The sequence below is a fragment of the Podarcis erhardii genome, assembly GCF_964252035.2.
Source record: "Podarcis erhardii genome assembly, chromosome: 14".
Lineage (NCBI taxonomy): Eukaryota > Metazoa > Chordata > Lepidosauria > Squamata > Lacertidae > Podarcis > Podarcis erhardii.
In genome coordinates, this window is record NC_138503.1 from 7,627,967 (window position 1) to 7,655,525 (window position 27,559).

At 44.5% G+C, this 27,559-nt stretch overlaps 1 protein-coding gene across 3 annotated transcripts in view; it reads right to left on the reverse strand.

Annotated features, from left to right (window-relative positions):
* Positions 1-2,955: 2,955 nt before the first annotated feature.
* Positions 2,956-27,559, reverse strand: part of DUOX2 (dual oxidase 2) — a 54,223-nt gene continuing 29,619 nt past the window's right edge. For all 3 annotated transcript variants that reach the window (XM_081838678.1, XM_081838679.1, XM_081838680.1), the window contains 16 exons: positions 26,389-26,614; positions 25,475-25,568; positions 24,649-24,824; positions 23,761-23,830; positions 21,322-21,417; positions 17,647-17,825; positions 16,784-17,014; positions 14,439-14,538; positions 12,882-12,931; positions 12,159-12,286; positions 11,545-11,698; positions 10,079-10,311; positions 9,197-9,355; positions 8,135-8,290; positions 6,348-6,476; positions 2,956-3,466 (listed from right to left, as the gene is read on the reverse strand). In XM_081838678.1, the coding sequence (XP_081694804.1) occupies positions 3,344-3,466; positions 6,348-6,476; positions 8,135-8,290; positions 9,197-9,355; positions 10,079-10,311; positions 11,545-11,698; positions 12,159-12,286; positions 12,882-12,931; positions 14,439-14,538; positions 16,784-17,014; positions 17,647-17,825; positions 21,322-21,417; positions 23,761-23,830; positions 24,649-24,824; positions 25,475-25,568; positions 26,389-26,614 (2,304 nt within the window). In that variant the 3' untranslated portion in view covers positions 2,956-3,343. The remainder of the gene's footprint in view (positions 3,467-6,347; positions 6,477-8,134; positions 8,291-9,196; positions 9,356-10,078; positions 10,312-11,544; positions 11,699-12,158; positions 12,287-12,881; positions 12,932-14,438; positions 14,539-16,783; positions 17,015-17,646; positions 17,826-21,321; positions 21,418-23,760; positions 23,831-24,648; positions 24,825-25,474; positions 25,569-26,388; positions 26,615-27,559) is intronic.

Below are 27,559 nucleotides of genomic sequence, written 5' to 3' on the forward strand. Positions count from 1 at the left end.
CAGCTCTGCAGACAGCCTTACCAAGGAAGAGGCCAGCTAAGGGCACGTTGGAGAAGAGCAGCGTTTTGGAGCAAGTCTTGCCTGGCATTGCTGTTGCTCAGGCTTCCTCAACCTCAGCCCTCCAGACGTTTTTGGCTTACAACTCCCATGATCCCTAGCTAGCAGGACCAGTGGTCAGGGATGCTGGGGAATTGTAGTCTCAAAACATCTGGAGGGCCGAGATTGAGGAAGCCTGCTCTTGCTCATTTAAATAAAGGATGGGCCACAGAGGCTCCTCAATGGCAAAATCATTGTAGGACAACTGTGTTTCCCCCCAATATTTGTTTAATGTGAAGAACGTTTGTGTATTTTAATAGGAAAGGCTATTGTCAGGTTCATTAATGAATATGCCGTGCCCTATATTGTAACTAGGGATGGGGTAGAAACTCAGTTCCATTTAACTTTTAATGTGGACCTAAGTAATTAGCACTTACCTAAACAATATGTGAACCTAAATACAGCTACCCTTTGAAATTTGCACTTCCTTGAATTTTGTGATGCAGTTTTCCCAAACAAAAAATGGGTATGAAAAGCTGTATAAGGGGGGAAGTGTGCATAGAAATGCACATATTAGTGAAAATAAGATATGCAAATACAGTACATTAGGGGAAATTGCTTGCAGAAATACGTATAATCAGGAAAAATTGTAGACAAAAGTGTGTGTGTTGGGAGAAATTTTCATGAGGACTTTAAAAAGAAATTGTAAATGGGTGCAGACATGTGAACTGAATTTAAGACTGGGGGGGGAGGGGAGGGAAATGGAAAATTGAGAAAAACCAAAACTGGCAGATTCATGCACCTCTAATTATAACTTTTCCACTTTACAACACTGGCAGACACTACAGTGGTACCTTGGTTTGCAACCATTTTGGATTACAACCATTTTGGATTATAACCATGTCAAACCTGGAAGTGCGTGTTCCTTTTTTTGGATTACAACCCAATTTTGGGGGGATTACAAGCCCCCCCTTTTTGGGAGGCCCCATTGGTGAAAGCGCACCTTGGGTTACAACCTGTTTTGGTTTACAACCGGATCTCCGGAATGGATTATGGTTGTAAACCAAGGTACCACTGTATTCCTGATCATAACGTTGAACTTTCTGCAGAAAGAAAAAAGAAAAAAGAACTGTAGCAAAGTTGTGTTCCCCCAAGTTCCTACTCTACTACATCACTGGCTGTTTGACTCCAGCATCTGGTCCTCAGAGCTAAACTGTTTCTGTAGTAGTTATTGACTGAGTTATCCACCATAAGTCTCCTTCTAAAGGTGAAAGCTATCAGCTAAACACGACAAAGGCAAACAAACACAAGCCATAACAAAGAAGTTAGGTGATGCTCAGACACCTAAGCTGGTCAAAGCTACGTAACCATTTCAGTTCTCACCTTAGGAACTGTAGTTGTACGAAGGGAATGGTGGTTGGGGCTGATAGGAGTTGGAGTCCAACAACAACGCAGATTCCCCATCCCTGTGAAGAGTTTTCCTAAATGTGTCATCTAACACCCTGACAAAGTTACAATATCTAGGGTTCTTTGCAGAAAGCCTAGACCCTTAAACCTCTCTCTCTCTCTCTCTCTCTCTCTCTCTCTCTCTGTGTGTGTGTGTGTGTGTAATTTTTATTAAATTTTATATATATATATATATATATATATATATATATATATATATATATATGCTTTCGTAGATTTTCACGGGTACAGGAATGCAGGTTTTGGTGTCCTCGGGTGTCTTCCCGTGTAAAAGTTGGGGTGTCTAGGCGACGTTTCGACGAGGTCTCACTCGTCATCTTCAGGCTGGTGCTTTCGGCTATTTGCAGATTCCAAATTGCTCTTTAACACGGAACATCACCACAAGAGAATAATCATGGAAGCCATCGAGATAGAGAAACACCCTCACAACATGAACAAGCGTGACGACACATCCCGCTTGCCAGACATCTGGAAATTAGCCCTCCCCACAAAAACTGACACCAGATCCAGAGGCACACAGAACGCCAACACCAATCAACCACACCAGACCCAAACCCAGACCCTCTCCACAGATGAATTACAGACACCATCCAGTAGCCAATCCATGGTGGCACCTCCGGATGCTGCACCACCCTGCAATCCCTACACAGATCTGGCTGACACAAGCCACAAAACCACAGCTCGCCCCTATACACGAAGCCAAGCCAGAGCACAACTAAGTACAGTACAGCCATCTTCTCAGGAAAACTCTTCACAAAGTTCAAGAGGTCAAGACACAAAGACTTTAACAACTAATCCACACCTAATGACCCACCTAAGTGGTACTCAGGATATCACTCAAGAAATCACTCAAGATATCTCTCAAGTAATTAAGGAACAAAAGAAGAAAAGGCACACTAGCCTGGGAACTTCCTCTCTGCCCAGAACATTGGAGGCTATACACCACACCCCCTCTACAGTATTTATAGGAACTCAAACACTGAGATCCTGCTCTGTTCCAGTAACAAGAAGCCGAAAGCACCAGCCTGAAGATGACGAGTGAGACCTCGTCGAAACGTCGCCTAGACACCCCAACTTTTACACGGGAAGACACCCGAGGACACCAAAACCTGCATATATATATATATATATATATATATGATTTTCTGTTTTACAATTTTGAATATTCATTTAAACATTCTTAAAATATCAATGACTTCCCTTCTTCTCTTTCCATGGTTCATTTTGCATATCATAAATCCATGCATATTTTACATAAACTAAACCATTCAGTATTCCATGATTCCATCCATCATAAAAGGTTATTTATGGATGCCACTGCTGCGGCCCGTGTTTTGTTAGCCCCCAAAATGGAAAACAAACAAGGTCCCAACTAAAGAATGGCAACTTAAGATGATGGAATTATGTGCAGCTTGCAGACTTAACATATAGAATAACAGAACAAGAAGAACATACATTTAGAGAAGATTAGAAAATGTTTATTGAATATACGGGGGGGAATTATGTACACTTAAAAACGTTGGCAGCATTAAGATAAATTCGACCCTTAAACCAATTTCACACTGATTTACCATTGCACTAATGCTCCATGAATAGGATGTCACATCACTTTCCATCTACACACAAACAAGAGCTATGTTTCCAGTCCATGCAGCAGTAACTTCTCAGGCATCAGAGGCATTAAAATTCTACGCAGGGATAAAAAGTACAGCTGTCCTTATGGTGCTAAAAGTAAGAATCCAATGTAAACCACTGTCCAACAACGCACACTGGGAAGAAGACAGCTGGTTGGGGAGATGGGCATTCACCCCCCGGAAGCCCAGCAGAGTCTCCTAAAGGGCTAAAAGTTCTCATAGTGATGGACAAAATAGGTTTGATCGCGCTTGTTGATCTTCTGACATGCTTTCTCCACATTCTTGGTCATGCCTGGAGGGCCACAGCTGAACACACCAATCTTCCTCACCTGGAAACAACAAACCAAAAGAACTTGGTCACCAGGCAATACCCAACACATTGGGCAGTAGCAGAAGAGAGGAGAGAAAAGAAACAGACACAGCCAAGGGACCAGCAGTTTTGGGCTCCTTCTTAAATTTTTCATTAGAAGAGCATTTTATGTATTTATTTCATGAAATTTATACACCACTTGATTGTATTATTATTATTATTAATAATAATAATAATAATAATAATATTCAAAAGACTTAAAGCTAAAACAATAAAATCTGACAGCAATAGTTAAAAACATACAAAAAGTTAAAATAGTAAAATAGGTTAAAATTCACATCAACTTTCTAAGCATCTTGGTAGGTTTGTCTAGACAAGAATGTTTTCAGCAGGTGCCAAAGAGAATACAGGGAAGGCACCTGCTTGATCTCAATAGGCATTCTTTAAATAAATGAATGTCTCAAAATAAGTGAACCGCAAAAAGGAGAGCACCAAGTTCTGCTTTCTTGGGTCAGGCTCTAAGCTCCAGGTGATGCCTAAATGCATCCATGGCAGAGGCCTGCTCTAGAAGGAGAAAGAGAAGGAGAAGCAGAAGAAATTGCAGACATGAGCTGGATCATTTGAGGTCACACGTGGGGCACGCCAGTTTGAAATGCTCCCCCATGTTCTAAAACAAAAGAAATCATAGGAAGCCGCCTTATAAGAAGTCGGACTATTTCTCTACGTTGCCTGGCATTCTCTGCACATACTGCAGGCCAGCCGCCAGTGTGAATGGCTTTCCCTGTCATCTGTTGCCTGATCCTTTCAAGTTTTAACTGCAGGTACTGGAGGATTGAACCTTGCTCCTTTTGCATATAAAACATGGGCTCTACCACTGAGCTACAGCTCTCCCAACATTTGAACGGCAGAGAGGACATTTTTAAACCCTAGGGCCCCTCTCCAGACGAGTGTTTTATTCCGGATGTATCCCGCAGCACATTCTTGATACAACAACAGTGCATCAGTGGGTGATTTATTCTGCTTTAGTTTCTCCTGCGATCCTTCCCCAACCATATCCCATTACTGCTGTCCAGAAAGGCCATAACAAAGGACACGCTCCAGAACATTTGTGGTATAAAAAGTTACCGAATCTTTGCAGGAAGTTACAGGATATGCACTGATTGGAAGTGAAGCAGTGTGACGGCCCCAAAACTTCTGCAGGCGCAAAAATTGGAAATGGGATTGTGTGTGGTGGTCCCAATAGCATTGTGAGCACAAATAATCACAAACGTGGAATGAAATGAAAGTCCAGAGGGATCCCTCCTTTTCTACTTCCATGACTTTTTTTTTAAAGTTATTCTACCACCTCAAGTTTCTACCATCTCATTCTGAAGCATGTGTAGAGGAAGGCTTTGCTAAATGCAGATTTCTATAAATACCCAACCACCCGCTTGATGTGCGTCCACTACAATTGCAGAGTAAGGGCTGCAACTCCACACACACACACACACACACACACACACACACACACGCCGCCTGGTTTTCCTGGCCCTGCTTCTGTGCCTTAAGAGCAAATCCCTTCCTCAATCAGGGACAGACACACATAAGGGAGGACCCACAATGTTTGCCATCTAGGCAGGCAGCTGATTTATAGATTTCACATGACCGACTTTTCAACTGACGATTGCTACTGTGTGACATACATCATCATGCTGTAAAACCTCCATTGCATCAGCTGATCTTTCTTTCTTTACACGACATACAAATGGAGACTGCAATGAGGAAAGGAACTAACTCATGGCATACTTTTTATGTGATAAAGGTCAATCTGAGCTGAGAGTGCTGTTAAAAAAAAATCCTGGCACAAGTTCAGTGGTCTCTCACCTGTCTAGTTATCTTTCCATTTATTAGTTTCATTTATTATTTCACCTGTCTAGTTATTATTTCACCTGTCTAGTTATCTTTTCATTTATTAGTTTCATTTATTAGTTAGTTTCCCTGAGTTAGTTTCAGGCATAGCGGATAGCGAGAAGAATAGCAGGTTTTAGCAGAAGCTGGAGTGTAGTGGAAGGGGGAAAATGCTGATTGTGACAAATGTAGGAAAGGGTGGAAATTGCTGCCTGCTTCCATCCATGTACATGAGGTCAGGTTAGGGGCAAAGAAAGTTGTGGCTGGATCAACAGCACAACTGAATTCCCTACGGGGGCCTTGAAAGAATAAAACAAAGTTAACTTCAGGCAAACTTCAGAGCACAAGCTCACAGGCACCCACTTTGGAGTCATGAGGCTAAAGGAATATGGTCCTAACACTAGGACAAAGGAAGGAAGACTGGCTGAAGAAGAAGGAAGAAGTCAAAGCATGGAAGGAAGTGATCTATATGCCAACAAGAAGGAACCAACAGGAGTAAAAATAGGTCCCCTTTCTGTCTATCATCAGCCGTCCCTGGTACAGGTAACTGTCTAAAATGCATTGTTGCTTTTTGTCCCAACAGCAGGAGAGATAGGAATCTGTCCCAGTGGCTGGTTCAAATTCTCTCCCCTGCACCAGAGGGATGCTAAGCGATGAAACATCACAGGCAGCACTGCTAATTACTCTTTTGGAAGCTTGTTGTGGTAGCTCTCCTCTTCCTTTCAGGAAGGGGCCATAGCTCTGTGGCTGCTGGCCTGCTTTGTTTGCAGAAAAGTCCCCAGTTCATTCCCTAGGATCTCAATTTAAAATGATCTCAGGGAGCAGATGATGGAGAAAACATCTCAGTGAGCAAACATCTGAGCTCGGAGGCGGCCGCTTCCTGTGTTCCATTTAGCAAGCACGCTTGGCTAGCATAAGATCTCCTCTGTCGCGTGAAGCCTGTTCATATGCAATGCACAAAACTGAATCCCACAACTGCCCACAGGAGCCCTCTGCCCATTGCCAGCACTAACCTCAGGGTGGACCTCTTGCAGTGAGCAGAAGAAAGGGACAAATGGCGGTCGCCCAAAGTGGGTGACAGAGCGCAGGCCGGTGAACAAGCTCTGGTTGAGGACCTTCTGGAAGTGCCGCTCGCAGATGTACTAGAAAGTAAGACGGTGACGGTCAGAGTATGGTTTGTGTCGGGGGAAGGAACCCGCTGTTCACAGCCACCATTATCCCCACTTTGTCATTCTAGATCCCCCAACGTAGAAGGAGGTCTTGTTAGAACAAGATCCAGGCATGTAGCCAGGAACACGATGTGGAGATCTAAAGGTATACTAGTTTAATTTAATATACAATACGATAATCTTTATTGTCATTGTCCCATACAGAATGAAATTGGGGGGGGGATCTACATAAGACAATCAAAACCAACAAGCCTGCTATCCCAGCCTGGTTAGCACCCTAAAAACTGTGATACCCCATTTTTAAAATACAATACACTCCCATAGCGACTCCTTACACTGCATTAAAAACCAAAATCGCATTTGGATAGAAACTGTTTCTCAGGAGTCTAGTCCTAGTCTTTATAACCCTGTACCTTCTTCCAGAAGGCAGAACCTGAAAGAGATCATTTCCGGGGTGTGCACTATCCTGCACCATCTCTGCAGCTTTCTTATAGCACCTGGAAGCATAGATTTGATCCAAGGTGGGAAGATTTGTGTCTAGAATATCTGAAGGACCACCAGCTTCGGCACAACTCTGCCTGCCTGTTAAGAGCTTTGGGGAGACTCTGCTGCACAATCCCACCAATATCTCACGTGGGCTTGGTGGAAATGCAGGACAGGGCCTTCTTGGTGGCTGCACCTAGGTTTGGAAACTCCCTCTTCCAGAAGGCTTCTTTAATCCCCTCCTTTCCCATTTTCAGAAAGATCATTAAAACTGTTTTGTTTAGACACACTTTCCTTTCCATACTTCTTCATGCTCGGAGGCTGATGACACTGCTATTTTTAGTGTTAATTATGGGTTTTAAATTTATTTTCTTCTCACTATTTTATTATCCTTGTGAACTGCTTCAGGGAGGGAAACTATGTGGAAGTGAAAACTGGTATATAAATTCATGCATAAACTAATGATATTAAAAAAAAAAATGCATGTGGGTTGGTGGGACCAACCAACCAGAACAGCTCAGGTAATATGTCTAAAGTTATTAAACATAAATAAAGTAATATTGAATTTTATACATAAAAGAAGGTCCTACTAATTAATAATACTTAACACTGTAGAGTATATCACTTCCACATGTTCAAAGCACTTTGCACACAACTGCAAGCCTTACAACTGCCTTTTAAGGTAGGCATTATTATTATTCTGCTCCCTTTCTTGCAAATGCGGGGACTGAGGCTGAGATAGCATTCATACCAAAGGAGAAATTCAAACCAGGGATTTCCTGAATTGTAGCCAGTCTCGTATACACTATCCTACACCAGCTCTAGTATTTGTCAATCATGCACAGCACCTTTTTTCTCGTCTGGCAGAAGAAACAGCAGGAGCGACTGGGAAGGTCACTGGTGTTGTGCTTTTGCTTTTATCTTCATATGTAAAAAACTTAGGGCTTATCCAGACTTAACCTTTTGCCTTGCTCCTTCCAGGCAGATGTCCCCACTTTAACACTCGGTGTCCAAGCATTTTTTTCTATTTTGCCCCAGGCTTTCCCTGCGAAAACCTGCTCTTTAAAGCGGAATCAGAACCAATGTCAATTCAGGTTTTCTGCACATATGGCCTGGCTGCTCTGCAGTTTTTGCATGTAGGGGCTCACCAGCATGGTGGTGCGCAGGTCAAACTTCTCCGCCAGCTGTGTGATGTAGATGTGCACGGAGACCAGATCGCACTGATCGTTCTCCTCTACCTCTCGGATGATGTCAGCCATCCACTCAAACTGCCGCTGGGTCCGCGTCACCCAAATGAAATAGATCTGGGAACAAGAAAGTGAACAAGGCCGTTATCAGAAATCCCCTAAAATTACAACAGTGCCTGCTATATGGGCTCCTCCTTCCAAGCTCTTGCATCAAAACCTCTCCGCTCACCTGGACCCCTCTCATCCTTTCAACTCCATGGGCTGAATCTAGAGGCCTGTCTTTGACCTCCTTTGGTCTTCTAAATTGCACCAGGAAACCACACTGGCCCATGTCACAACTTCATGCTTTGACCTCCGCGTCCATTATCATTTCACCATCACTTGCTGTGATCCTTTTGGGTCTTCTCATCCAAGCCCAGTGATTGCTTGTGCATACCAAGCTAAGCTTAGTAGAGTTGCAACTCCTGCAATTTTCAAGGTCTAATTCCAAGTGATTATATACCACAAGTTCTTCATCATGGGAATATTAGGCATCCCCGTGTTAGGCGAAAGCATGCTGAAGCTTCTATGGCTGGAGTAGCAAATGTGGTGTCCTCCAGATGTTGCTGGACTACAACTCCCATCATCTCTGACCATTGGTCATGCTGGTTGGAGCTACTGGGAAATGGGGTCCTACAATATCTGGTCGGCACCAGCTTGGGGGAGGTTGGTTTAAGGCTTCCAAAGGAGAAACTGTAAAGTCAGGGGAAACTATGAAAGAAATATGATTGCTCATTTTCTGTTACTTATATAGTCCACAAAACCTCCATGGGAACAGGATGGTGGCATATGTGCTCTGTATTAGGTTCTCTAGAGATATTTTTAAAAGGGTGCAAGAGGACTCACAGTGAAGTTCACATCTCTTCTGCTAACTGCTATGGAAGACACATCTTACGCTTTGAGAACCACACCAAGCCCCTTAACACTGACTCAGTGGCTAGCAAGGACAAGAATCCAGCCAGTTCTCCATTCCTTCAACCTCACCTTCTTGCACAAGATCCTGGACCCAACGGATGACTTGAAGACGAGATCTTTGAGGATGGAAGCAAAGGGAGTCACCCCGATGCCTCCTCCCACCAGCACAGACACTTCAAACTTGTTCCATTCCTGGTGCCCCTCTCCAAAAGGTCCATCCAGGTAGAGCTGGAGAGAGAGAGAGAGAGAGAGAGAGAGAGAGAGAGAGATATGAAAACAAAACTTCACTGGGCTGGCGCCAGAGCTTGGCACTATTGAGCCCCTGCTGAGCACACACCCCAGAAGGGTGCCCGCTGGATCATTTCCTTTTCCTCCCTGGTGTCACTGCCTGCTGCCCTGCCCTGCCTTAGCATTCAAGAGAAAAAAACAGCATAGGTACAGACTGGTCTCTTAAGGCAGCGGTTGCAGGAGAGGGGAACAGAATAAACATTTCATGAGACATGAGGAAGAGGGACCCACTCAGGGAGCCTGAGGGCCAGCACGGCTTGCTCCTTTGCTCAGATGACAGAGTAGGATGACTCCCACTAAGTCTAGTTAGCAAGAGCTGACTTCTGCCTACAACTAATAGTTTGGGGTAGGCATTGGAGGGATGGCTTTTTGCCAGGAATGGGGAACCTGTGGCTCTCCAGGTGTCACTGAACTCCAACTCCCATCAGCCCCAGCCATGATGGTCAATGGTCAGGGATGATGGGAGTTGTAGTCTAGCAACGTCTGGCGGGCCACAGATTCCTCTTCCCTGTTTAGTTTTCTGAATTGGTAGCAGAGGAAGCAATTCTGTGGTTGGAACCAGAAAGTGCTTTTAAGTAACTATTGAAGACATTTCTGTACCACGGTTCTTTAAATCTATGCTAGGGTGGGTGAGGTGGAGAGAACGAGACGTTATAGCCTTACCTTGGGATATTTGCCAATTTCTGCTACGCTTTCTGGGGAGTAAAGCTCCCGCAGCCGAGTTGTCCAAGGCCCAGCTGCTCGAATGTGCAGGCTCAATGTGTCCTCATGGGGGGCAGAGGTCAACGTGAAGGGGTGGTACTCAGTGGTCCCCAGAGATAAGCAGGCAATCCGCACCCATTGCCCAGACCTGTAGTCAAAGTCCTGGGGCCTCTGGAACTGGAGGCGAGTGACTCCTGAGTCAAGAAAAAGGAGAGGCCTGAGCATGTTTGCCATTAAGGCACGAATCATAGAACTGGACCGACTCCAAGGGTCATCTAGTCATCTGGAATCTCAGCTAAAGATATCCAGTCCCAATACCGTCCACTCAAATCCCAGCTAAGCAGGCTGAGCTGCCCCTGTCTGGGCCCAGTAAGAGCCCTAAGCTGCTCCTGTTGTCAAAGTTGTTCCTGCCCAGAAGGAGCATTTCCTTCCTCCCTGCCCTCCCCTGAGAAAGCTCTCTTCAAGATAGCCCTGCTGCCTTGAAGAACAGCTCCTGCCACTGACAAATATGGCAGCCTAGCACCAGAGATGGAGGGTAGTGTCATCTTAGATCAGGGGTGAAGAACCTCAGGTGCCATGGCCAAATGCAGCTCTTTAGCCCTCAGAAGTTCCGCCAGGCCATGCCCCTCTCCAGGCCACACCCCCTCATTGGCCCTGCTTCAAATCAGGAGTGTTTCTGCCTGGCTGGAATGTGTCTGTGAACTCTGACAGGGCTTCCCAGTACGTTTCCGAGCACAATTCAAAGTGTTGGTGCTGACCTTTAAAGCCCTTAACCGCCTCGGTCCTGTACATCTGAAGGAGCATCTCCACCCTCAACATTCTGCCCGGACACTGAGGCCCAGCTCCGAGGGCCTTCTGGTGGTTCCCTCCCTGCGAGAAGCCTAGTTACAGGTAACCAGGCAGAGAGCCTTATTGGTAGTGGCACCCACCCTGTGAAATGCCCTCCCACCAGATGTCAAAGAGAACAACTACCAGACTTTTAGAAGACATCTGAAGGCAGCACTGTTTAGGGAAGCTTTTAATTTTGATGCATTACTGTATTTTAATATTTTGTTGGAAGCCGCCCAAAGTGTCTGGGGAAGCCCAGCCAAATGGGCGGGGTATAAATAAAATATTATTATTATTATTATTATTATTATTATTGTTGTTGTTGTTGTTATTATTATTGCTTGTCCAGATGAAGGGCTGTGAGTGGTCTGTGGAAGAACACACCCTACTTTACATTCCTTGCTCCACCCACTTCTGCATTTGTCCCCACCCACCACTGGCCTGTGACTCTTGCAAGGTTGCCCAGAATGTGGTCCCTGGGCTGGAAATTGTTCCTCACTTGTCTTAGATGTTACTAGTGATAGATCAAGGACAGGGAGTTCCTCCCTCCGTATTTTAAACAGAGAGAGGACCAGCACCAGAAGACTTCTAAGTTGTACCTGATGGGAGAAGTTCAGCCTTCACAACAGCAATTTCCACCTTCTTCCTGCTGAGGCTGATGAGTTTGTCTGCCCCATAGATAAGGGCTGGAACAATAAAATAAATGTGGAAGCGGGGCTGCTGGATCAGAGCATAGCTGCCGTGGATGATAACCTGGAGGACACATCGTAACCCAACACTTCAGTTATTTTGCATTGAGAAGAAAAGAAAAAACTCTTCTTCCACGACTGTGCTCAAGTGGGCAGGCAGAGCACCAAAGGATCTTGCACAAGCAAAGAGCTATATATTCCTACCCAGAAGCCTCCATGAACATCCAAACCTGCCTAATGCTGAGCCAGAACATTGATCCATCCAGCACAGCAGGATGGAGAATGTGGGCTTCCTCATTGCAGAAACTGCAAATGCCAATCTCCCCCAAATCCTGACACATTGTGTATTGTTTACATTTGGTCACATCCACACGATGCATTTAAAGCACACGGTTTCCTCCCAAGAATCCTGGAAACTGTAGTTTATTAAGGGTGCTGGGAACTGCAGCTTTGTGCGTGCTTTAAATGGATGGTGTGTGGGTGTGCCTTTTGTTACAATGGCACTAGGCTCCAGAGTGAATTACCAGGATATAGAGAAGCACGTAGAGATGGTGAGTGATCCAGAACCCCTGGAAGCTGATTCGCCGGAAATAGTGAGTTGCAAAGACATACATAATGGCGAGGACAACCAGAAGCAGCACCCCAGTCATGCCTGAGAGAGAAAGGAAAAAAAGAGGAACACGTATTAAAATAGACAGCCGCCATGTGTGGTCCTGCTCATAGCTGTCAACTTACAGATTTGAAAATAAGGGACTAGCAGCCTCAAAAATAAGGGATCAGTAGCCAAAATAAGAGATTTTCCAGGCACAGGAATGTTCATCTTCTGAGCCCCTCTGAGCCAAAGGCAGAAAGCCCAGCCAGCAGCCAAACGAAGCCTCAAGCGGTGGTTCCCACAGCGCAGCAACCCGGCAAAGGGGATGCAGCAAGGAAAACCACTGCAGCCGATTTGATTGGCACAAGGCATGCAAGCTCCACCCCCAGTCGTTCTTAGACTCCTTATTGGGTGAGCAACGCAGCCAAGCAACACAGTTGGAGCCTCCCTCCTCCCTGGCCGGCAGGGAGGGAGGGAGAGGAGCTGCTTCCTTTGAAACCCAGGAAATTTAAGGGACATCATCAATAAGGGACAGCAGCGGGACACAGTGCTGGGATAAGGGAGTTTCCCGCCAAATAAGGGACGGTTGACAGCTATGGTCCTGCTGCTGCAACCCACCCACCCTCCAAGAGCCCACACCTCCACTTGCCCTTACCTGGGACAGTCTCAAAAAACCACCAATAATATTTGCGAGGAAACTGTGACCTGGAAAGAAAAGAAATGATGGCACAATGTAAATCCTTGATAAACACAAGCAACACAGACTGGAACGAAAGTGCTATTGACAATTAGGATTGCAGCCCAAGTGTTATTTATTTGTTTTAACTGCTGTTTTTGGAAATAAGCAGCTCCACGTGATAGCATTGAAAAGAGGGGAACTGCAGGAGAGATGGCAAACCCTTGCCTTTGCCCTGTGTGGTTTCCCCCCAAAGTCACTGCTTACTATACAGAGGAAAAACATAAAAGTTTTGAAGGTGCAGTGATACAGTCTGGGGATACAGAGGAAAGGATGAATAGCAACGTCACTCCCTGATCTTGAAAGAAGTCATGTATGAGTCATCATTACAGTGGTACCTCTGGTTATGTACTTAATTTGTTCTGGAGGTCTGTTCTTAACCTGAAGCACCACTTTAGCTAATGGGGCCTCCCGTTGCTGCTGCGTGATTTCTGTTCTCATCCTGAAGCAAAGTTCTTAACCCGATGTATTATTTCTGGGTTAGCGGAGTCTGTAACCTGAAGCGTATGTAACTTGAAGCGTATGTAACCCGAGGTACCACTGCACTATTATTTAAAAGCAAGGAATCTTGACTTCTCCTTTGGGCCCAAGTTGAAGCAATCTTGTGAAAATAGGGTATGTGCAGGCTGCGATTCAATGCAGCTGGTTTCAATGCCTCTGTTACAGGGGCCAGCAAACTTTTTTCAGCAGGGGGCCAGTCCACTGTCCCTCAGACCTTGTTGGGGGCCGGACTATATTTTTTTTTTGGGGGGGGGGGATGAATAAATTCCTATGCCCCACAAATAACCCAGAGATGCATTTTAAATAAAAGCACACATTCAACTAATGTAAAAAACACGCTGATTCCCAGCCCGTCCAAGGGCTGCATTTAGAAGGTGATTGGGCTGGATCCAGCCCCCGGGCCTTAGTTTGCCTACCCATGGTTTAGAATGTTGCCTAGACAGGACCTTTGGAGTATTCACAAGACTGGTTCAATATTTAAAAATCTACCAAAGTAGTATTGGGCTTCCCATGCTAAAACAGTGGTAAGAAAAAGCTCTAACTGCACAAAATGCTTAAAGATCATGGCTTCTGTTCTTTCTCCAGCCATCTGGGTTGCCCAGCTCTCCTTTGTGTTCTTTAGTTATTACCGTATTTTTCGCTCTATAAGACGCACTTTTCCCCTCCTAAAAAGTAAGAGGAAATGTGTGTGCGTCTTATGGAGCAAATGCAGGCTGCGCAGCTATCGCTGAAGCCAGAAGAGCAAGAGGGATCGGTGCGCAGTGATTCCTCTTGCTCTCCTGGCTTCAGGGCTAGCCACGCAAAGCCTCTTGAGCACAGCGGGAGCGCTCCTGCCTCTTCGCTCAAGAGGCTTTGCATTGCTTTCTTGTTTCTTGTTTTCCTCTTCTAAAAGCTCGGTGTGTATTATGGTTGGGTGCATCTTATAGAGCGAAAAATACAGTATGTACGAAGTGGGAGAAGGCACTCCCAACTTACCCATCGTTTGTAAAGGTGTTGGAGAAGAGGCAGGACAGGACGCTGAGAGGGGTGACTGAGAAGATGTAGACATTCACAATATGGCCCAGAGTATGTAGAACTGCAGGGGGCAAAAGTAGTGAGAGAATGCATCCACAGCAACAGCTATAAAAGCAATTTCAAATGTGTTCCAGGCTGTTTGCATTCTTTTTTTCTTAAAGCAAATTCACAGTCCTTGAACTGAAACACAGCTAACTCTTTGAAAGTTGCACTTCTCTGACTTTCATTGTGCAGTTTTCCCTCCAAACAATGTCTATGAATTAAATGAATATATTAGGGGGAAACATGCATAAAAGATAACTGTGAAAATAACATAAAATGCATTCTATTAATACAAGTTCCTTGCAAAAATGTGTGCATTGATCAAAACTGCAGGCAAGATGTGTTCATTAGGAGAAATAAATGAAGAGCTAAATGAAGAATTTTCAGGGGGGGGGGGTTAAAAAATTGAGATTGCAGATGACCGTGGAAATGTGAAAAACTGAATTTTAGACGGGAAAAATGAGAAACTTAAGAAACGGAAATTAACAAATTTACCCATCCCTACATAAACTGCATGCCGTTTGGAACCCGCAACCCTCAGAAGTGGCTTTTCTGGCAGGTGGAAGGGGTTGTAGTAGAAATGAAATGTGGGGAAAGTCCCACTTTGAAAGCATTTGTTTTGTTGTTACAAAACAGCATTGATCATGAGATAGCTGCTGCCAGCCAGAGTAGACAACACTGACTTACAGTGGTGCCTCGCAAGACGAAATTAATCCATTCTGCGAGTCTCTTCGTCTAGCGGTTTTTTCATCTTGTGAAGCAAGCCCATTGATGGCTTAGCGGATTAGCACTATTAGCGGCTTAGCGGCTTTTAGCGGCTTATCGGATCAGCTGATAAGCGGCTTAGAAAAAGGGAGGGGGAAAGGAAAAAAAGTCGGAAAAACTCGCAAGACATTTTCGTCTTGCGAAGCAAGCCCATAGGGAAATTCGTTTTGTGAAGCGCCTCCAAAACGGAAAACCCTTTCGTCTAGCGGGTTTTCCGTCTTGCGAGGCGTTCGTCTTGCGGGGCACCACTGTACTATAAAGCAGCTTCCCAGGTTCCTCACTTGGCACCTACATCGCTCTCCTATTGGTACTCAGCAAATACTTTTCCGTTGCGCGCCAAGGCCCCATGACCCACAGTGATCCGGCGAGGGGCAAGAGAGGGCAATTCCCTGCTGTGCTGTGCGTTAAATTTCCCGTGGAGCCGCCCAGCTGAACCCGCTCCCTGAGCGCAGCCCCACCCAGCTCCATTGGTGTGGCCAAGCACCAGCAAGCAGGATGCCAGCCTCTGCCCCCTGGCTGGATCACTGTGGGGGCCTGAGGCCTGGCTGCAAAGCCACCCACCTAAGGAGGTAAGCGGACTTCTCTTAGGTCTTTTAAGGTGTCGTTTGTCAGTCTATGTGTTTCGGCTGCTGGTCTTCAGCTCCTGTATTTGATGGTGATCTTAACTCTTGCACTTTTTATTGTATTTTATCGTGGCAACATTTTGCTCTTAGGTGGATGGTGATGATGATAAATTTTATTTATACCCCGCCCTCTCCAGCCACAACCGGGCTCAGGATGGCTAACACCAGGTATAAAACAATTGATTAAAATACAATTTAAAAACAAGATTAAAATACAACATTAAAATGCAGCCTCATTTCAGTAGAAACTCAAATCAAAAACTTTTGGGGGATGAAAAGTCAAGTCTTCACCAAGGCCAACTATCCAGACTGGTCCTACGTGGGTCAAAAAAAAGCCAGGGAAGTCCCCAAATAGGAGTTCCATCACAGAAGGAGAAAGGAAAAAGGAAGAGGGGGAGGGGATCAAGTTGATTCCAAGCCAAAGGCCAGGCGGAATAGCTCTGTCTTACACGCCCTGCGGAAAGAAATCAGATCCCGAAGGCCCTGGTCTCATGGGACAGAGCGTTCCATCAGGCCTTTGGCTTGGAATCAACTTGATCCCCTCCCCCTCTTCATTTTCCTTTCTCCTTCTGTGATGGAACTCCTATTTGGGGACTTCCCTGGCTTTTTTCTGTGTTGAAAAGGCCTGGCTCTGGTTGATGCTAATCTGACTTCCTTAGGGCCCGGGACCTCTAGGGTGTTGCTATTTACGGACCTTAAGGTCTTCCGTGGGGCATACTGGGAGAGGCAGTCCTGTAGGTACGCATTTTCCTCGTATCATTATTTAATCGTTATGATTTATTTTCCCTGGAAATTTTATTTTACAAGGTGCCTCGCCGACCCAAGCAAGATGTGCATAGGCATTTGAGCAAGTGTGCAGGGCCTCTCAGAATCTACCTGAAAAGATCAGGGCTCCAGTTGCAATCCAGCGGTGGAAGTCCACGGCAGAATCAAAAGGGATGTAGCGATTGAAAAAGGTCTCCCGCAGAAAAGTGATGAGGTTTCGACACATGGTGAGCAGGATAAATGAGTACATGAAGGAGATGCTGGCTCCTGCGCCCCGAGAGATGAGGATGCCCACAAAGGTGGTATCTGCAATTCCTGTGGGTGGCGATGCAAATCCATAATCTAGAGACAGAGGAGAAAGGGTCTGCTGCAGGAACGAGGACCTTACACGCTCCCATTCTCCCCTCTCAGCAGGCTTGGGTTATAAACATGCTGGCATGCCTTACAAGCCCTTTACTACTTCCTGGGGGAAAGCAAGGCAATGCAAAGCCATTCTAAATAACATGTTTTGTTACTATATATGCTCACACCCTGAAAGAACTTCCCTCCTGCTTCTTACTGCATGCTCAGTGGGGTGGGGTCTGGGTTATAGTGGAGCTATTCAGCTTCATTTTACAGCAACAGCACTGCAACTAAAGTTGTAACCCTATAGGTCTGGGTCTCTAAAGCAGCCACTAAAAAGCAGGACCGGGAAGTTTAGCAACAAACTTCCCTCGTTAGCAATTAACGAGCTCTACTTGCAGCAGTCTTGGGTCTCGCTTTTTTTTTTTTTTTGAGTCTGGCGTTAGTTTGTGCTGCAAGCAGATACGTACGTGGTGGCATTCTTAGCTGGGGCTGCCACTCCCTGCCTCCTCTGGAGACAGACATTTCTCCTTCCTCAATGAATGAGGATGTGGAATGCCGGCCCTGGCTGGCCACGCTAGGTCCTGGGCGCAGCAGTTGGCTTGGTGGAGCTAAATAGGCTGGTAACTCACAGTATGCCCTCTCCACAAAGACCCCAACCGTGATGGCTGAGAATATCACCACGCAGATGATGTGGCGACGGTAATTCTCAATGAAGCGCTTGAATTGCTGGACTTTCTGGTGAACTTTGCTCCTCTGGTACCTCTCCCTCCGTGCCTCCGTGTAGAGATATGGCTGGGGAAAGGACAGCCTGCAACAAGGGAGTGAAGGTCCATATGAGGGTTTGCAAGGTTGCCAATATATGAATTGACTAGGAGAGCCCCACCCATCCTGGGGCCAGTGCCCTCCAGATGTTGGGGCGCAACACCCATCACCTTTGACCACCAACACCAGAAAACCCATCTCATTTGGCTCACCATCACACCTGAGATGGCAGGAGGACACAAAGTCGGTCCTCAGAGAAAGAACCAGGCAAGCTGATATATTCATGGGCAATAAGTTTGTTCTTAAAGTATCTTGGAGCTTGTCAAAGATTATGAAGTTTATGTATATAACCAAAAGCTGAAAGAAGATCTACAGAGCAGATGAAGGTTTTATCTATAGCAGACATTATCTACATACATGGACCACTGACCTCAGTAAAAATGAATTGCCTAACTTTAATACACCTTCAGAATGTCTCATAAGAAAATGTAAACCTCCTTCTGAGGAACTGAAAAAATATTTACTAATGTGTTGTTTAGAAGGCACTGATTTAAGATATCAGGACAACCTAACCCAACTAGGAATCCCAAAACAGCCAGTAACGCACACAGCATTCCTCAGCAATAAAATCTACGCTAATTATTTGCCAGTGCATTTGACTGTAGTGCCAGAATAATGTACTGTACAGAAATCCCAGTGTAAGATGTTTGCAAGAAGGAGCAAATCCAGAAACTGATTATGCCCCATTATTAAATGTTTATTTGCCAACTCAATTACATTGCAGAAATAGTTCTTGAGCACAGCCGAAATATATAAACTAATTTTGGTCACGGTAGGGTGAGTCACATGACTTTGTTGCTGTGTTGGGAACACAGCAAAATGTCAAAGCAGCACCAAAAAGGCCCATTCTCATGCTGCCACCTCAGATGGCAAACGCCAGGTACAGGTTGGCTCATGTGGGGAGTTGCAGTCCTTTAATTAAGTACACAAAGGCAACCTGAGCATTGATGCAACACGTACATTGGCCCTCAGACCACAACAATATAAAGTCCATTAACTACTTTCCTCTGAGGTTAGTGCCAAGGCTTTGTCACAGACGAGACAATGATATATTTGGATACCTTCCAGGGATTGATTTTGCTCTGTGGCCTAAAAGCTGACCACAAGGCAAACAAGTCATTGATATCAACAAAACTCAACAGTGTATAAAATGAGCATTGTGTGTTTGCCTAAGGGAGAGTCCGTCAGAAATGGACAACAATTCTCATCAAAGCGCTGCATCACAGGCAGAGGTGATAAGGTGGACGACGTTTCCAGGAATATGGAAATATTATGACGCTATAGGCACACAAAGGCTGGGCATTTCAGAGAACAGTCATAAAATGCAAATCAGCTGTGCTGTGATGCTATCTGAATGTTTACATCTGCCACCCCCCACTCCTGCCCCAGGGACTGTTTTATTTCCCTTATGTACTATAGCAGAATGAAGTAGCAACTTCAGAAGAAATGATGCCATCTGCATGTATGTGCACTTATAAGTTTCCTCTCCCACGTATAAAAACATAAAAGTGTGTCATAAGGTCCCATAGAAGAAGCCTACGTCTACTCAGAAGTAAGCCCAATGGAGTACAATGGGGTTCACTTCCAGGTAAATGTGTACAGGGCTGCAGTCCTAATCTTAACTTTGGGGCATCTGGGATAGCATGCAAAATGGATACGTGCCGATGGCAACAGCCATTATTTGATGTTTGGCACTTCTAGGAGCATCCCTTGCCAAACCTCAGACAAAGCAGAGACTTGGCATGGAAGGATGCCCACCCCCCTTTAAGAATGGTGCTTCTGCATTGCCTTCTAATTTAACAATTCCCCCCAAGGAGCTGAGAGCAGTAAACATGGTTCTCTCTCTTTAACAATGCCATTTCACCCCGACTTGTTATGAGGAAAGGACAGCAACCAGCTGTTTGTGAAGCATTCACCCCAAACTGTCTGCAAAAGGGTTGAGGGAAAGGTTAGGCAATGCTGGCTATTTGTTGAGCCTTCGTTCCAATTTGATTGCGGGGGGGGGGGGGGGGGATGGGATGCTGCACGAAACAAGTGTTATTCCACCTCTTCCGGTGCATTTTCCACCTGATTTTCTCACTGCCTGACTTGAATTTGCTGGTATGCAATTGATTCCATTCAAAAGCAGCAACAGTCTGGAAGTGCCATCACTCAAGGTTATAAAACATGCTTGGTGGAGATTTAAATCTGGCTCTTCCTCCCTAACACTAACCATTACTTTATACTGGCTCTCAGGGTAGCACTGTTTTAAATTAATTAACTACAAGCTTTTATAAATTGCTTAATGATTAAAAATATATGTACCGGTAAGTGGTGTACAGCAACAACAAAAATAAACAATGGGCTGAAGCTGTAAGATCACCTGACCCAATAGGTGCCCATTTGACCCAAGAGATTCCCATTTGATCAGGCATGCACCTTCAGCGTATTCTTTTCAGTGCCTGTAAAAAACATTTTTATTCAGGGAAGCCTATCCAGATATGGAGAATGATGACATGCGCTTTAATCTGGTTTTTAGCTTACGGTAATCATGGACTTTAAAAAAAAATGTTTTAAATTGTTGTTTTCAACTGTTTTCACTGATAATTATATTCTTTTTATAAACTGCTTTGATTTTTTTTTTTTAAACACGCAGGTGGTATAGAAATGTTGATAAAATAAGTAAATAAACCCAACTAAGTTCTAAGGATGCGGGTGGCGCTGTGGTCTAAACCACTGAGCCTAGGGCTTGCCGATCAGAAGGTTGACGGTTCGAATACCCGCGACGGGGTGAGCTCCCGTTGCTCGGTCCCTGCTCCTGCCAACCTAGCAGTTTGAAAGCATGTCAAAGTGCAAGTAGATAAATAGGTACCACTCCAGTGGGAAGGTAAACGGCGTTTCCATGCGCTGCTCTGGCTTCTCCAGAAGCGGCTTAGTCATGCTAGCCACATGACCCGGAAAAACTGCGGACAAACGTCGGCTCCCTCGGCCTATAGAGCGAGATGAGCGCCGCAACCCCAGAGTCATTCGCGACTGGACTTAACTGTCAGGGGTCCTTTACCTTTACCTTTACTTTTTAATTTCTAAGGAATAGATCTATTGAAATGAATGGGCTATATGCAATACTGCTCCTAGTCAGATTAGACCCATTGAAATTGATGGATATGACCAATTTAGGTCAATTTGTGCCCTTGGGCCTACTCAGAGTACAACTTGGCTACAACTCAATGTTATTAAAACAAAAATCCAGAATAAAACAGCACTTCAGAGGCATATGGAGAGCAGGAATTCAGAAAGTGGAGAGAAACAAAAATAGGGCCCTGGTCAAAAATATGACTCTACATGAGATCTGATTTAACTGATGGTTTCTGCTTCACATATGGCAGGGGGAAGGGAGTTCCATAATGCAGTTACAGCAGCCTGTTTTGGGATCACCATGATAAATTCTAATCTAAATAGATGTCACGTTGGAAGGCTATTAAGAAGTACAATCAGACACTTACTTTTTTCCTGGCCTCCTCCTCAGGTTTTGCCCTGGCATTCCCCCAGTAGTTGCATCTCCTTCCAGAATCAGGGGCTGTTCCCGATTTAGGATGATGCTTAAGGAAGCAGATAATAGCCTTTCAGAGAACAGTCTTATCTATTACACGACTTGGAACCAAGAAAGCCGACCCAGGTCCTTTGATTTTATGGTTGCTTAGAAGGAAAAAGTTTGCCCTCTGCAAGTGAATAACACCAGCCTCCCTAAATATTTCCCATGCCCAACTTATTTGTTCTGCCACATTTCTGGCAGAAGAAACAACTCATCTTCTTTAGCATTTTGTTTTCTGAATAACAGCTGTAGCTCTTCTAGAGAAAGTGGGTTTGATAATCGGAAAATGCTGAAAATCTAGTTGCATGGAAAACAGAACAGGCATTCCTCTTAGGGTGTTTCTAGGGATGTTTCTTATGACATCTGTTTTGCAGCCATAAGGTTGTGTTTAACATGGCAGCACCTACACTGGGGAATCAATTATTAGACGAGGGTCATCTGTGTTTTGTTCTATATGCAGTCTTAAAATGATTTTATTTACCCTGTCATGTGAGCGGGTTTTATGCCATTTTTTCCACTCTTGAGAATATTTTTTTCCTTGATTCCTAAGCATGCAATTTTATGTGTAAATATAATAAAATAAATAGAGACATAGGACGGCTGCCTTATACCAAGCCAGACCACGTTGGTTCGACACTGACCGCCAGCAGCTCTCCAGGGTTTCAGCAAGGAGATGCTAGCGAGTAGAGCCAAGTCATTTTGCATGCATGGCCTAATGAAGGGGCCATTAGAATATTGTTCTCTATATGATCCCAAAAACTGTTTGAGCCATTTTCTCCTCTCTCAGAATGACTGGCTTAGGCGGGTAAAAAGATAAGAGCAAAGCTGAATGAATTATTGTACCCCAGACAGGGGGCACAAGAAACAAAGCCCCATCTTATTGCTATTAGTGCAAATCACATTTTTTTACATGTGAACACGTGTCGAGGTCCATCAGGAGAACAAGGCTGGCATTGATGGAACAGACTGAAAGATTTCTTATTCAAGGTTGTAAAGAGATAAGCAGACTCAGGAACGCATATTGCCGTGGCATGGAGAGGCTGGTGTGAGGCCATTGCAGGGGAGAAGGGGGGCAAGCAAGCCCATATAAGGTCAAGCCCAAATAAGGACATAGGAAGTTGCTAAAATTACGATTTCCCAGAAATCAGGTGGTATTATTCTGCAAATGTATAAAAAGGGCTGGCAAGCCCAGGGGGGGGGGGCAGGCAATGAACTTTACCTTGTCTGTACCATTATTTTGTCATGATAAAATAAAAATGATTTTACTGCTGTCAAATTGACTTTTTGAAACAAATTCTGATACTCCGAAGGGAAGGAACTAAGAAAAGGTCTTTCACTATGGATCAGGTTGTTTTTCTACGTGACTGGTAGTCTGGGCTGGGTCTGCTAGCACCACAATAACACCACGTGCCGGATGACACCCTTTTTAAAGGAGTGACAATAACATCACATGCTGGGTGACACCCTTTTACAGCACCCGGCACTTTCATTGGCATTGTGTCTGGAAGTGCCCTTAGGCCTAGCATCGTTTACTCTTTGGAAACAAAGATCTCCGGTTAACTGCTGGATAGCCCATGCAATAATACTGGGGGTGGGGCACACTGTTCAGAGGAATGAGCCGGTTGCAGTTAGACATATCTTTGGCACAGTGGTAGCCCAGAGGGCATAATGGCCTCAGCACTCTCTCCAGTAAACATGCAGTGGAAATTCACTCAGTGCCGTTTAAAGAACCTTAACGTGGCTCTTCCTCCTATCTCTCTGCACTACCTTAAATATGCAGAAACAAGTCCATCTCACAACCTTTCGTTCCTCCTCCAAACCAATTTAAACACCTTACATAGCAACCATTTAAAAACCAGTGGAAGTGGCAGGGTATTTTTGTTTTTTGTTTTGTCAGGGCAAGGATTTCAGCTGGAAAATGGAGAGTGAGGAAATGGTTAAAAGACCATGTTTCATGAACGAGAATACCCTATAAACAATGCTAAGTTTCACTGTCAAGCAGCAATGTTTGGGAATTTCTTTCAAAACCAGTAGGTGAATTTACTCTTTCACTTAACTGTAAGGAATGGACTGATTAACGGAACTATAACCACAGCAAAAAGCTTAGCAGAGAAACGGAATACACACCATACTTTTAAAACACATTTAAGGCACATCCCTGACACACACACACCCCCAAAATAGAATCCTTGTAACTGTAGTTTGTTGAGGGTGGTGGTAATTGTCTCTGGGATACTTTAGAGGAGGAAATGTGCTTTAAATGTATGCTGTGTATCTGCGGAGCGAGTGCCGGACGGTGCTTGAGAGGAGCCCGGCTCACAGAGGATCAGTGGCTGAGCAGAGAGCTTACTTGTTGCTTCTATCCTTGTCGATGACGGAGGCTCGATTGCTCACATTTTGTCTGAATCTGTCAGGAATTCCTTTGAGAGACAGAATAAGGAAAGTCATGTCTGTTCATACGAAGGATTTTGCAGAATAAAGGGAAGAGAAAGAGCTCACTAACTTCTTAGGGTTGTGTCTCAGACCAGAGGTCCATATAGTCTGTTTCTGACAGTGGCATTGTAAATATAGATGGATGAACACATACACAGAGGCATTTCTCGTAGCAGGAAATTGGTGGTGGAAAGAGATGCTTAACCCAAGTGTCAGACAGCCAGAGCCATAGCTGGGTGATCTTACGCCCCTGGCAGAACTGTCGAGAGTGTGCCCCCTCAGGCTCTGACATATTAGCTCTTCTTTCCGCCTCTCCTCCAAACCCCTCCCCCCATTCAATTCACCCTCTATTTAAAACCTTTTCTTCTAAGGCAATAATCAATATTTTTATTTATAGACATATTTATGGACATATTTTAAAGACAATTTTGTGGGGAGGCCCTCACCTATGCCCCTGGAGGGGGCCCACCTCACCACTCCCTGGCTATGGCCCTGCAGACAGCCACCTAACTGGCTGTTGGGTGCTTGGCAATCCCACACAAGGGCGTTATGATTGATGCCATGGGATCGGAAGGTGGTTTGTCCTGCCCACTTGTCAAAGTTGGCTTCAGGAAGAGAGGTGGAGCCAAAAAGATTCCCCACCGGTGGAGTAGAAGGAAGGGCAATTCTCCATTGCAAGTCCAACCACGCTCCCCCAGTATTGTGAGGGTTGGAAATTCCAATTTACCTAATAATTCAGTTGCTTAATTTTGCCTTTCCATGCCCCCCCCCAAAGCTCAGTCCTGGGCTCTCCCTTTTCCATTACCTTTAACGCAGAGGTGAGTGAAGCGGAACTCCTGGTCGTGGTCCCGCAGCATGTAGTTAAAATCTTCCCAGGTGAGCTCCTCTTTGTCTTCGAACCCTGACTCCTTGAACAAGGACTCTATGACCTTCTCAGTCTGATCTCGTGAGAGGCAGTTGTTGTAGATCTCAATGAAAGACCTAAGAGGCAACAGAAGACACAACGTGGTCAGCAAACAAGGAGCCTGCTGCAAAAGCTGCCATGAATCAAAGGGCTGTGGGCAAAGGGGCAAAGTGGCATGGGCACATGGGAAATGGACTGAGTCAAATTAGGTTCAGAAAAGGGGTCCAGAACATTTGAGTCTTCACTAAGACCCTTGCAGTCAGATGTCCACCCTAAGCATTTCTGGTCACTAACAACTTAACCTCTACCAGCTTCATTTTTCCGTACATTATGCATTTTGTTCTCAATTGCAAGAGTTTATAATATCAGATGTCATATGTGTACAGAGCATTGATTACTTTTTTTTTAAAAAAAAGAATATCAGAATCCACTAGGGAGAAACTGTCGCCTCGTGTGAATTTCAAAACGGGCTGGAGAATCCACTCTCGGTCACTGGCCTTGTTCCTCACCCTGTAGGGCTTTTGCCTAGAAGGAATGTGTCCTTGCTTTTGGATAACACACTTTGCTTGGCTGGATGGAGGGTAGAGAGAAACTGGCCTGTTGTACAAAGTTACTGTTTACATTTCTTGACCTGTTTGCCCAGCCCACCACTGATATGTGGCCCTTGGGAGAATAAAATGTGGCCCTCCAGCTGAAAAAGACTCCTTTCCCCAGCACTAGACAATACCTCAACATCCTGAAGAATTCTTCCTTTGAAAGAAAGCCATTTCCATCTATATCATACATAGTGAACATCAGTTTTGACTTCTCTTGGGGAGATCCTGGTGGAGGAAGAGTAAGATGAGTAACATCAAAAATACTTACCATAAAAATGCTTATCATAAAGCCCATTTGATAAGGAATTTTTATGAGAGCCCAATTCTCCAGCCCCACAATAACTTCAGAGGCACTGATAACTGAAGGGAGGGGATTTGTGTTCCAGGAACTGGTGGGTGAGAGGATGTGGGAAAGACTATTGTTGTAGCCTGACACATGAGGATGACGCAGATCTCTCTGTTTTCCTTGTTTTCACTCTTTAGATTCAGTTCTTCACATCCCAACATCAGCTGGCATTTTTATTTAAAATCCTCATAAAAATCTATCTGCACTTTAGTGCAGAATACAATTTTGAAATGCAATTTCCTCTGATACAATGCATTTTTGTATGTTATTTTCACTAAAATATGCATTTCTAGGAACACTTTTACCCTTTACACTTTACCCTCATATTATTTGGTTGGAGGACCAAATTGCAAATTTTGGGTAGGTGTGAATTTTGAAGAAACGGCTATGTTTTGGTTGGCATACTGTTTGGAATTGGTTGTTCAATGTGAACTGAATCAAATTTCTCTCCCACTTTTATTAGGAATGGCCTTCCGATATTTATGCTGATCAGTAGCTTCTCATGTTGGCTGAGCTGGACTCACTTCTTGCTGAGCCAACATGATTCCCCATTGACCATCTGGCTGCTGGTCTCTCCTACTAGAGATGTTCCTTGATGTACACATGATAAACACCTGGAATGTTTTCCCGTGTAGAATTCTGAATGCCCTGATTAGGCTCTATTCCCTCCCATACTTTTTCACTGATATCCAATTTCACCTTTCATAAAGACCACGAAGATGTCTAGGAACTCCCGGAAGGAGAGATATCCATTGCCGTCTTTGTCAGCGAGTGAGAACATGGAGTCCACAAACACAGACTGGGGCTTGAGCCCCAGCGCATCTGCAAACTCCTCCCTGCTCAGCTCACACTTCAACGCTTCCTTGGCTTTCTGGGAAGTTTCCAAGCTGAGCTCCCCAGCGTCTAATCTGTCAATGTCTAGAACCTGGAAAGGACAAGACACATGGTGAGGTTCTTGGAATAAAACTCCTCAGGCTTCCCAGGAATAACAGAACTGCAACAAACCCAGGACGCCTTTCTCTCTGCTCTGCAAATATTAGTTTAAAATAACTTATCAACCAAGGTTTGATTTCTATCTCCATAGTTCAGAACATTGATCGGCTCATCTAAGCATTATGTACGGTAAGTGCCTCTATTTGATGTTTAACAAAAAAGAATGCAGGAAATCCCCAACAGTTAAAAGGACACAGTTCCACGTTGGGGGACAAGCGCTGTAAGGAAGAATGAGCAATGACTTATTCATGCCACGCTTGGGCAAAGGTTTCCGGCAAGAAGTGCAAGGGAACGTTCTTTCATAGGTGGTTGTCTTGTAAAAGGATAGAAGAGTATTGGGAAATGATCCATAATGAATTGAAAAAAATGTTTAAAAGTACTTTCCAAAAAACCCAGAGGCCTTCCTGTTGGAGGTAATTCAAACTCAAATACCCAGGTGTCAAAAAAGGTTGTTTATCTATGCTACTACTGCGGCCCATGTTTTGTTAGCCCCGAAATGGAAAACAAGCGAGGTCCCAACCAAAGAAGAATGGCAACTTAAGTTGACAGAATATACACAACTTGCAGACTTAACATATAGAATAAGAGAACAAGAAGAACCTACTTTTAAAGAAGAGTGGGAAATGTTTATTGAATAGATGGGAAATAACTGTGTACAGCTGAAAACACTGGCAGCATTAAGATAAATTCAACAGTGTAAATAAGTTTTGATGGATACAATAATGGAATACTGAATGGTATAGTTTTTGTAAAATATGCAGGGATATAAGATGTGTAAAATGAACCATGGAAAGAGAAGACAGGAAGTCACTGAGGATGTAAAATGAATATTTTACATTGTAAAACAGGAAATTTAATAAAAATTATCTATATAAAA